Source organism: Xiphophorus couchianus, chromosome 8, assembly GCF_001444195.1.
Source record: "Xiphophorus couchianus chromosome 8, X_couchianus-1.0, whole genome shotgun sequence".
In the NCBI taxonomy this organism is placed as follows: Eukaryota; Metazoa; Chordata; class Actinopteri; order Cyprinodontiformes; family Poeciliidae; genus Xiphophorus; species Xiphophorus couchianus.
Genome location: NC_040235.1, coordinates 25,413,352 through 25,425,479, shown reverse-complemented (window position 1 = coordinate 25,425,479; position 12,128 = coordinate 25,413,352). Strand labels below are relative to the sequence as shown.

Sequence of the window (12,128 nt, the reverse complement as noted above, 5' to 3'; positions counted from 1 at the left end):
TCCTGTGCGACCTCCACGCAGGTTGCCACGGTGTCTGAGCGCTCCAGGATCATGGAGCTGGAGAGGGAGGTGGCGGACTTCAAGCTCAGACTGCGGGCGTCCCAGCAGAAGGAGGACGCCGTGTCTCTGTCGCAGCTGCAGGTTGGCAGTCTCAACACCCAGGTCAAGTGCCAGGAGAAGCAGATCAGTGAGCTGAGCGTCGACCTGGAGCGCAAACAGAAGGAGCTTCAGTCTGCGCTGCAAGACAGGACGTCTTTACAGCAGCAGCTGTCCAGCCTGGTAAGAAGAAGAAGAGGAGGAAGAAGTAGTGAAGAACCTCTGGAGATGTTGATGATTGTTGAAAACAGGTGTGATTATTTTCATAAAAAGGAGAGTTTACAGCAGCGTCTCCCAGATGTAACTCAGATGTGTCCATGTTGACGTGCAAATTAGAATTTTTTAAGCTTTACGTCATGTTATGGTGTTATTTCCTCATCAAAAACAAACCTGGAGTGTTGCCTTGATTCTTTCATGCATGCTTGAGAAACCCTTTAATCTCCCATAGCTACCATTCAGATGTGCAAAACGCCTGTCTCCAAGGTTCTGCCTCACAGAGCGCCCCTCCTCCGTGACTCCCCTACTCAGCTCCTTCAGACTAGCCAGTAGCAATTAGCAAACACCTGGTGGAAATGCACATCTGTTGAGCTCATTATGTGAGCTACTTCTTAGTACAACGCTGGTAAAAACATTGTTAAAGGGTCAATAGAGGAGCCATGTTGTGATGACTTCCTGAAGGCAGAGTTTCAGAAAGAGCAGGAGTTTTTAAAGAGACAGAGGCCCAATTTCAAGGCATTACATTACAAAGTAAAAATTATTTAAGTTATATTTGATATATACAGAATTATTGTAACAACTGAAGGTAACATAGTTACTTGAATGTGCTATAAAATGGAATTTTATGCCTGGAAGACACGTAATACTGCCCCTTTAAGCCTCTCTGATGTTATTGAATCCTCTCCTTCTCTTATCCCAAAATCTGGATTACATTGGGGAGATGGGAGTGCTCAACAACGCTGTGGTCTCCATTTCTCAGTAATCCTTTTGTCTTACTGGACTCTCCATGTGGATGGTTCTCTGGATTCCCTCGACAGCTGCTGCTGCTGAACAGTTTCCATACCAAGCAATTATGAGGCGTGCTCCCCACTGAGCCGTGGAAGAAAAACACAAACAGTTTGCAAAGTAAAAAAAAAAAAAAAATGAGGAAAAATAAAATGTATGGTGTCTGCTCTGAGACCCTGGGCTGGACTTCTCGATGCTTCCTAAAATATGCAGCCCTCTTTTGTAATCATGAGCACCTTCCAGTCAGCTTTAACATTTTGTTTGACATTTTAATCTATTAGAAACCAGAACATGTCGAACATATGGTTAAAGTAAATAAGAACTGATCCAAAAACTTAGTACGACTCTAGTTTGTCTGCACTGCCTTTTTTTTGTGTGTCGAAAAACTGAATCTTTGCCCAGACCTACGTTTATTACCATAAGGTGTTTTGCTTGTGGGCATTGTGAAAGTAGCCTCATTAACAAAGGTATTTTATCCACAATCTTGCTTGTTTTTGTCATTATTTCCCCCTCTTAGCTCAAGGTACAGGAATGCTGCTGTGTAAGTGATTAGCATGTAATCACTGCTGATGGTTCTGCGTTTCAGAGATGCAAGCTGGAGGTTGCTGAGGAGGAGAACAGGGCCATAGCAAAGACCATGAAAGGTAAAGATACCACTTGTATTGTCTGCTGGTTGTAGTATGCGATTAATTGTTGATTTTCTTCTTTGTCTCATTTGACTGACGCTGCATTTTGTTCCCTGACAGAGCTGGAGAACACCGTGGAGCAGTCAAAGAAGGACTTCCAAACCCAGAGCAGAGAAATGGAGCTGAAGTCCCAGCTGACAAAGGTAGCACCGCACATGGACTCGGTGGGAAAATTAAATCAATTACTTTTCCCCAGCATCCTGGATTTAAAAGAAACAAAATATTTAAGTGATTTTTTTTTCTGGGTTTGATTTGTTTGCTACTAATTTATGAGCCAATTTTAAAAAATATATCCTTTTTGGTTGTGGTGTTTCATCTCTAGAGACAATGTACAATACATGACTTGAATGGCATATATCTCATATCCATGTCTACTTCTATGCTTGTAGCTCAGAATTATATTATTTATTTGACATATTTGAAATGACTAATTGCACTTTTTGAACCACTGCAAAGAAGGTTTGATCCAGTTTATTTTCACAAGTTTGACCAAGATAGTCAACATATTGTTTTTGTCAGTTTCTCTTTCTTTACTGGTGCAGAGTTATCAAATACATTTGTAATTCAGTACATTTCAGTTCAGTTTGCGTCACGTCACAGTCAGAGCAATATACCAACATGTGACAGAAGGAACCTAATCATCCAGTCACTTGACATCTTTTTATGCCGATTTCAGGTCGAAAAGGTCAGATGAAACCAATTGCCGTAAAAAGGTCCTAAAAGCAAAACTTGTTCTGTATTCCACGACATCTAAAGACCAGAATGAAGAGGAGAGAATTTGCGTTTGCCTCGAACGTTTCTGCACAGAGACTCAAATCAGCTGCAGCGAGCGTTTCCGTCACCATAAACTCTAAACTATCAGAGCACTCATGTTCGGTTCATTTACTATTTATATCTTGACTTTTATTATGGCTTTCTGCAGATGGGAGACATTCTTGCTGCAGGTGCAGAGAGAGAAAGAGTCGATAAACAAAAGCAGTTCAAGCTGAAAGTGGAGGCTCTGAGCTGCCGTTGCCATGCAAACGTGAAGTTTCTGCTTCTATGGTTTCTATACAGAAAATGTTGCATTAAAGAGTGAGGCGTTCTTCTTCCCTAAAGCCAGAGCTTTTATACTGCGGCTCTCGCTTTATGAAACTCATTCCAATTGGATGATGAAGTGAAATAATGTCTGCTGCTCTGTCCCTTAATCGGAACAAGACCGAGGCTTTACGTTTTGTAGCTTGTTGTACTTTTAATGTGTTGAGCTCGTATATTTTTTTTCCTGAAGCAAAATCCCTGTTCAACTCTTGATCCAAGATGCACAAACATCTTTCTGGAGTTTACATGACTTTGTTTCTGCAGGTCAGCACATACATGTTAAAACAACCACAGGTGGAAGTGGGAAAACGTTTTTAAAAGTCAGATATATTTCTGTTGGTGAAGACCAAAACCCAAAGAGCAGAACGGAGATTTACATACATGAGGAATCGAATTCAGCCCCCATATTCAAATTCTGCTTTGTCTAGTCATCTGTGCTGCGCAGGTTCTTTTCAATATTTTATGTATATTTTATGACGGCTGCCACATATGATTTTACTGTAAAGCCCAAGAAGAAGTAGTGTTGTCTTCACAAGGATGCAAATGTGGCGACTTGTCTGTTTGCTGTGCAGATAAGCACTTTTATACTTATTTACATGAGCACTCTATAGTTTTTTTCAGTGTGTATTAAAAACACACATATGCTCTGGTGAGTGATGATTTAAGAACTGAGTGGCTTTTTTTCTGTTTCTTTCATTGGTTAAGCATAATACATTAACTAACTATGGTTTCATCAATATAATCATCTAATTATTTTTCTATAATTAGAAAATAATTATAGACTTAAGTTTTTTTTAAAAAGTAAACAACAACAAAAAACAGTTGTAGAAGTGCAGACATGCATGCAGGTAGACTTCTCTTTGGATTGTTATAAAAAATACAGTCTGGGTAAAAAATGTTTTGAAATCATATCAATCACTTTTAAAGGAAGATTTTATCCTCCTCTATGTTTCACGGTATTTACAGTGCCTTACATTTTTCCACATGTCGCGCTACCATTGCATTGTGTTTTGTTGGGATTTTTATGGTTTGGACCAACATAAAGTAATCATAATTAGGAAGTAGAAGGAAAATGATACATGCTTCTGATGTGGCAATTCTTAAAAATATATATACTTATGCTCTCAATTGAATTTGCATGAGATTGAGAAATTTTACAAAGAACAATGGGGAGAACTTTCAGTGTCCAGATGTGTAGTTCTGTAACTGCAGGGGGAAAAAAGTGGTTCTTTGAAGTTCTGGAAACAAATTCAAACCACGTTGTATAATTATTCTTCTCTTTCACAATTTTGCATAATTTGTTGGCTGATTATTGCATAAAGTCCCAATAGAACACAATGAACATTGTCGTTGTAGTCGGGTGTGGATTCTTTAAAGTTTCCTCATTATGTGTTGCAGACTACGGAGAAGCTGGACAGAACGAACGTGTCCTTAGTGCAGATGACTATAGAGAAGAAAGCTCTGGAGTCGCAGGTAAGGAGAGGCTGATGGAGAAATGCTGCAGGCAGGTCTTTGTTTTCTTTATTCCTCCTCATTTCCTTTCACACCCATGTGCTACACAATGATGGTGCATCACTGACAGGAGAAAACAATCCCTGTTCTTCAAGAACAACTTGTCAATATCTGATTTTTGCAGGTGATGGATAAATACCTTTTTAAAATAAAACATGGAGTAAGTCATTGTTGGCTAACGTCCTACTGTTGGCAACTAAAAATGACATTTATGCTAACGTTAGCATTTTGGCTAATTTTGGTTGCGTTTTTAATGCTTTTTGCATGCTGAATAAAGCATGTTACTGTTGGTCTCCATGCTAGTGATAGCCTTTATGCTAGAGTTAGCATTTTATCAAAACTGAGGATTTTAGCTAATCTTTTTTGTGTTTAATGCTTTTTGCATGCTGAGTGAAATATGTTACTATAATTCTAATGATAGCCTTTATGATAGCTTTAGCAATGCTTACCAGAACTAAGCATTTTAGCTGATTTTAGTGTAAAAGCTAACATAACACACTGAACTGAGTGGAGTTACTGTTAGTCAACAAACCTGAGAGCAGTAGACTGATGATCGTGGAAATGGGTAAAGCGAAGTTGGCTTTTGTGCGACTTTAAAACAGCTCAGCCAATCACAGCTCACTTTAAATCCCCACCATCCTTCCCCTGCTGAGCTTTTTTTTTTTTCATTGTAACTGCAACATTTTCAAGTGAGACCTTTTCCGCTTGTCTGCATGTGTTTTACTTAGTGTGTTCCACGGCGCTCTGAAAGGTTTTGCACATGTACATGCATGAGCTCAGCATCTGCAGCCTGCAGGGTTTCTGTTGTACATTCACGCTGACTGGATCGCTACACAGGCTGCTCTTGTTGGGGGAAAGTCAGCCGCTGCCTTCGCATTTAATTAACCATGAATGAAACCCTGCAGCCTCCGCTGACTCCCTCTGCTATCTCTGTCTTTATATTTTTTATCATCCTTTTTCATCATCATCATCATCTTTTTTCTCTTTTTTTTTAACCGAGTACTGCCGCTCAGTCTGTCTGCAGCTCTCTGGCGCCCTCTAGCTTTCTTACTGGGCATTCATATTCACTCTTTGCTAAGCCATTCATAACAACTCACTTTACATGTTTAATTTCAAGACTATTTGAAATAAGAGTTTTCCCACTGACCAAATATATTGGTGAATATCTTTCACCAATATATATGGAATATCTTTTAATATTTGACCCTAATAACCAAAATATGAGAGTTGGAGTCGTTTTTCGGGATGTTAATATTACACATTTTAGTGATGATTTTGATTTTAAGTCAAGTTCATTTGGGTAGCTCATTTCAGCAACAAGCCGGTTCATTGTGCTTTACACAATTAATACAATTACTAATTATAAAACAGGCAAAACTTTACATTTTGTCAAATGCCACCATCAAAATCATCAAAATGTTGATATTTTAATGTGTATCCATATATTATTAACTAAAGGCAGCTCCAAACGTGGGTCTTATCCCTGATTTAAAGGAACTCGGTGTTTTTGCAGTTTTCTGAAAGTTTCTTCCAGATTTGTGGTGCATAGAAGCTGAACGCTGCTTCTCTGTGTTTGGTTCTGGTTCTGGGGATGCAGAGCAGACAGAACAAAAAGACTTGAGTGGTTTGCAAGGTTGATGCAACAGATGCAGATTTTTAATGTACGTTTTAGGCACAATTTGAACATTTTCACAAAGGGGTCTACTCACTTCTGTTGTCAGAGGTTTATAAGTTGATGGCATGTGACAGAAAATCCAGTGTGGCTGATTAAGTTAATTCTGTGGTCCAAAATTTGCCACAGTGAACTGAAAGACGGTTTGGTAGTTGATGGTAGTTGTTGCCACCAAGGGTGGGACAATCACTTATCATTTAGAGTTTTTTTTTCTCTAAATGGCTGTATGCAGTGAACCAAAGAATAAAGCCACCATTTTAAGGATTTTGGGTGATATTCCGATTTATTTGACAATCTGAAACATTTAAATGAGACAAAACAAAAATTGGAAACAACCTCGACAGATCTGTCGAGGTTGTACATCAGGAAATGAAATGACAAAAGAGGGCAAGTCTGTTACCTCCCCCCCCCCCAATCCATAAAGGAATCAGAGAGGCAAAACAGAAGATTAAAATGGAGGCGTTTTGATTGCGCTGCAGGGGAGAGCAGAAACTTTGAAGTTATGGGGGGAAACTAAAAGCATGAGTTGCTGAGCAATTATTCAGCAGGGATGCTTCTACAGCTGCCTCTTCGCTCTGCTCTACCCTGATGAGGCTGTGATGTAATCCTGCACATGTCACTGTGTGTGTGTGTGGGTTGTGGTGCTGGGCAGGATACTGCTGTAGTTAATGGCAACTGACTTGAGGTTGACCTGTCATGTTGGACTGAGAAGGATCCATCTGATGAATAACGTTTCCCCTAAACCGATAAGCTGGTTTATTTTTGAAGGAATTGTCAGTTTAGGACAAACAAAGCTGTTTGTTTAGTTCATATCAGGCTCCCGGTTTCTACTGTTCTACCAGAGTTCCTGTTTTGTCAGTTCTTAAATAAGCTGCGATGTGTTTGGGATTCTGCAGAAAAACTCAATTGGTCCAGTTAGCCGTAGATCTGAGGTGAAGTGGAAGAAAGTGGAGGTAGTCTTGAATTTTTTTATTTATTTTTTTCACCCGTTAAGTTTACTGGACCTGTAGAAATTGCAACAAAACCAGTCCCACAGCATGATACCACCGCCACCGCTTATGCAATTTCCTTATGCAAGGGTGTCCAAACTTTTTGGGACATGGGCAAAAATGATCAGATCAAATGTTTTGGCAGACCAAAAGCATACAATTTATTTAAGAAAATAATGACTAATATTACAAAACATGATGTTATTATTATAAATAATAAATTTTACTTGCTCAACAGTAAAGGAAGCGTGCAATATTTTAATTAAACAAATACATTTTTTCGATTTTTTCATGTCGTTATTGAAAACAGAGGAGTACACGGAAAATGGAGACAATAGGTGCTACGATGCCCTGTGAATGGTAAGCAAAGGTTTGTGAAGAAGTGTGTGTGTACGTACTATAAGAGCATCTAAAAGTGAGCTGCCAGGAGGCGGGGATGAGAAGTGGGAGGAGCTTCTGCAGGCTTACATTATGTAAGTGATCTGCTTGTTTGACCCGACCCTTAGAGAGAGAGAGAGAGGCAGAGCAGGCAACACGCTCTCTCTGTTTCCCTCCTGCAGCCGCGCTCGGCGGGGAGACGAGAACCGATGCTTTGTTGATGCTCAGCTTCTGTTCGCCGGCGCGTGAAACGGGCAGAACAAGAGCGGAGGCGACCCGGCGACAAAAAACAAGCCGCTGCTTAGCAGGCGGACTTGCCTAGGGAAAATTTTTTTTTTTTAAATCCAGCAGGTATGGACATTGCTGCTCTGCATCAGGGCTTCTCCAGCAACATCTACTCAAATCATTACCAGGTAGGACGAGTTGTTGTTGCCTCAAACTCCTCATTTTCAAACACAAACTCTGATTGCTTTTTTACTGCATACTTGTCCCTAAGTTTGCATGCAATCATTTATGTTCAGGAGCTCGGCGTGTTGAGCAGATGTCAGGTTGAATGTGGAGATGAACACTGAAGCAATGAGCAGCGTGAAACTCCCCCTGCACAGTTGATGTCACACTTCATGATGTGATGAAGTGCAACATACAGTAGAGGTCTGGCGTGTTGGCTTCTTCATACTGTATTTGTTATTTTTTTGTACAACTGAAGCATTGATTTTTAAAGCTTTTAATTAATTATTGATGCCCTCATAGCGCTGTGGATGATGCTGCGCCGCACGTGTCTCGTCAGGAGTGATTCCTAATGTGTTGGAGCCTCAGTCAAGAAGCAGAACGTTTTCCTTTAGAAAAAAAAAAGTTTATCAAGAAAGGATATTGCTGGTGCTTTTATTTTTATTGCCACGTTGTTTCAACTCACTTTCACTGGCGAGCAAACACAAAAATGCTGCAAGATTAAAATAAAACATAAAGGCTTTACAAACATTTTGGAAAATGCGAATGAAAACCGTTTTCACCCTCGTTGTTTATACTTTGTAAAAATCACCTTTCGATGAAGTTGCAGCTGCAACTAACCAGCTCAACATTGTTGGTTTTTTTGCAAATTTATTTTGGTAAAATGTCTAAAGCTCAGTCAGAGTGTCTGAAGAGCATCTGAATATCAGTTCTGAAGTCATTATGGATTCAGGACTGGGGTGATGTTCTCTATCTTCCTGGTTTTAGTCAGAGCATCAGCAGCAGCGTTCTGGATCAGCTGCAGCTGGAGGATTGATTTCTTTTTTTTAGGCCGACCTGTGAAGACACAGTAATCAGTGTGACTAAAGATAAACACATGGATGATTTTCTCTTGCTGGGACATTAGTCCTTTAACCCTTTCATGCATGAATTATGATCCTTTGTGTCAGAATTTTTTTTCCATTTTTAAAAAAAATTTTCTTAAGGCATAAAAAAAGGTAGGACATTTTTTTTGGTAAAAATAATTTTTTTATTTTGTTTTATTTTTATGTGATCAATTGTAAATTTGTCCAAATACAAAGTTGTTATTTGAAAAATACATCAGTAGTATTGTTCCTTAGGGGTTATCTGATGTCACAATATTTTTTTTACTTGCAAGAGTCGTCTACAGTAGAAGGAGGGACCGGGTCGGTTCTCATGCTTTTTTGTCTGTCGGCCATATTGTATTTACCAAAAATAATTTCTTGCATTTGCAGCTGATGGCCAGTAGTTGATGGTATATTTTATGATGCATTAGTGTCCACTTCAGTGGTCTGTGTGCATTTATAACATAAAAATCCACAGGAAGCACAAGAAAATGGCTTTTAGAAAGCTGTCCACTGTAGTGACCACTATGCATGAAAGGTGTAATATCGGAGATGTTCTTCAGGTGATAGAAGGTCATGTTTGTAGCCATCTTTATGTGGCTCTGAAGGTTCAGGTCAGAGTTCATCACTGCATCCAGATTTCTGCTAGATTTTTTTGTAACTTTCTTTTTATATTGTGTTTAATTTGATCACAAAGGCCGTTTATCTTAACACAGTTAGGATTGTTTTAATGTGATTAATATTTATTATCCCTAATAACTTAATAGCTGAAATAAAGGTTGGCTTGTATTTTATAAGTTAAACCTTATTTAAATTGGGGAATTTTTTTTGTCACTTCAAAACATAAACTTTTTATATATTTTAGTTTTTCCCTGATGTTGAATGTCAAATACCGTTGAAGACATTATTGATGACAGTAATAAATATCATGAATAGTTAACTGAAACTCATGTTTAGCTCATTTGTGTTGTTTATTTCTCCAAAGTGAGGTGCTGAAAAGTTTGAAAACGTACCTTGAAAATTCTTAAAGTGCGTGAATTCAGTGGGAAAAGTGTGCCAACACTGGAAAAATGTGCTTGCTTTGCACTAACTTGCTACTCTTTCCTCTCTAAGCAGGAGAGGCCGTCCATTACTTCCACAGCGGCATTAACAGTCGTAGAAACTTTCTTTGCCCTATAAGTGTAATAGTTGCATCATGCCTTTCCCACCATAGAAAGCAATCTAAGTCAGCGGGGATGATGCCACCGAAGTTAACGAATTCTCTCTACTTTGGTCTCCTCTTCAGCTCGACACTTTGAAACATCAGAACTCCAAATACCAGGAGGAGCTGAGCCTGTCGAAGGAGCGCAGCGGCGCCGAGAGCCTGCGGATCGGCATCCTCTGCAAGGAAATGTGAGTTCCCAGCATAGCTGATGTTTTTTCCTGCCTCTGTGTCGGTGACCCCATGCCTGCAAGTTCATTATGCTGGAGCTGTTAAATTTACCTCCAGGGTCTAAACTGCAGATGAAAAACTTATCTGGATTTTCAAGCTAACTAATATTACGCCAAGAATTCAGCTAATGTGATGCAACCAAACTACTTTAGGACTTAAAAATACAAAAAAACCCAAACCTTTATTAGCTCTACTAATGCCAAATGTTTTATAAAGCAGCACCAGCTGTAGCTGTAGGTCTCCAGGGAGATTATCCATCTTGAAAATATTCTATAAAATAAGCTAGAGTACACTTTTAGGTGATTATAAAAGCAATGAAGTATAATAAAGCGTAGCTCTCCTACCTTTACATTTATTTTTATTAACTGCCAGTCTGTGTTGTCACTGAAACCGACTGAAATTATAGGCACCTTTCACATGTGTGTGTCTCGATAAGTTCATGTCCAAGTTACATTTCTTTAGTTTTGTAGCACTGACTATATTAGGTCATCCAGACCTGTTAAAGTTAGTCAAAAAAAGCATTTTAATTATGTTTTTCTGTTTAAAAACAGCCGCTTCAACCAGAGTGGAGGAAAGTACACAGAAAATGTTCACTAAAATCACTGATTAAAAAGCTTCATAATAATTTTTTATATATATATATATATGTATATATATATATTAAAAAGGTTTTGCCTCTTCGACATCAGCTGTAACGTTTAGGTCTTGGCCTCTCAATTGGAAATTCAACAATTTGAATTTTAGCTGAATTTTGATCTCTGTTTAAGTTTTATGCTGTCCACATCCTCTATGATTTCTGTTTATGGGTTAAAGTATAAGAAGCATTCTGCATTCGTTTTCCCCCAGAACCATTCAGCCTTCCTGTTATCTGCTAAAAGTATCCATCCATCTATAAATTCGTACATCAGTCCTTCCTTGCTTCCTTCCTCTGCTCTTTCTTTGGATAAATAAGGAAAAACCTTAAAAATCAGCATTTGGATCAGTGACAACACTTATGAAGTGTCCTTGGACTGCGTTTATTTTTACTCTGCTTCATGTTTCTGTTGATCTCCAGCCTGACGCAGAGGTTTATTTTTAGATTTTTCTGCTCGTGTGAATCTGTCATGTGCCCCACGTGTGTGTGTTTGTGCTCATGTGCCCCATCCTGCCACACCCCCCTCCCGAGGCCCCCTCTCTTAGTCATCAGTAACCCGAGCTTGTGACGTCAGAGCTCCAGATTGATGCAACTGGCTCGCTCAAAGCCATCAATTTTGAAACAAACACAGCAATTCGACAAAACCAGCCCAGTAACAAGGCGGTGTCGTCTAGTCAGCTTCTAGTAGGTCTAAATATTTTAGATGAAGTAAAATGTTTAAATGGACAGATCGTGTTGAATCTCTCCATCCTTCTCTTCCTCCATCGCGACTTGTCCTAACAATGTGCTCCTCCATCCTTTCCACATCCTTCCTCTCTTTAATGTTACGTAACCGCTCTCCTCCTAGGACCGCCTGGCTCCGGCACAGCCGCTTCTCCCGCCATGTGTGTGTGTGTGTATGAGAGAGAGAGTGTGTTACTATACATTTGTTTGTTGGTGTTGAAACAATGAGGCTTTCATCTTTCTGAAAAAACGGCGGTGTGCAGTGCAGCTCACATGTGGGCTTTGTGTTTGTGTGTGACTAGTTCTGCTGTGGTTGAAAAAGTAGAAATATCTACACAATGAAAGACAGCAGTTAACATTCACATTTAAACTTGGCTTTACTGGATGTTTTCGGATGTTTTTATCAATAGAGGCACATTAATGAACATCAAGAGGTCCAAAGTAGGGACAGGAGATATAGACCTAACAAAATCTCACAGTATTTGTAGAAATAATAATAAAAGTATTTACAACTTATTCGGTGTCTTCTTGTAGCCAAGTGTCTGGCTGTGACAGCATCTGTTTACAACAAGAAAGGTTGATGTGTTCAGGAATTGACACGAAAAGCGTTTTTA

At 39.3% G+C, this 12,128-nt stretch overlaps 1 protein-coding gene across 4 annotated transcripts in view; it reads left to right on the top strand.

Moving 5' to 3' along the window:
- clip1b (CAP-GLY domain containing linker protein 1b) overlaps positions 1-12,128 on the top strand; it is a 35,838-nt gene that overhangs the window by 12,749 nt on the left and 10,961 nt on the right. For all 4 annotated transcript variants that reach the window (XM_028024918.1, XM_028024917.1, XM_028024915.1 and 1 more), the window contains 5 exons: positions 22-279; positions 1,685-1,742; positions 1,845-1,927; positions 4,260-4,334; positions 10,011-10,117. In XM_028024918.1, coding sequence (XP_027880719.1) covers positions 22-279; positions 1,685-1,742; positions 1,845-1,927; positions 4,260-4,334; positions 10,011-10,117 — 581 coding nt within the window. The remainder of the gene's footprint in view (positions 1-21; positions 280-1,684; positions 1,743-1,844; positions 1,928-4,259; positions 4,335-10,010; positions 10,118-12,128) is intronic.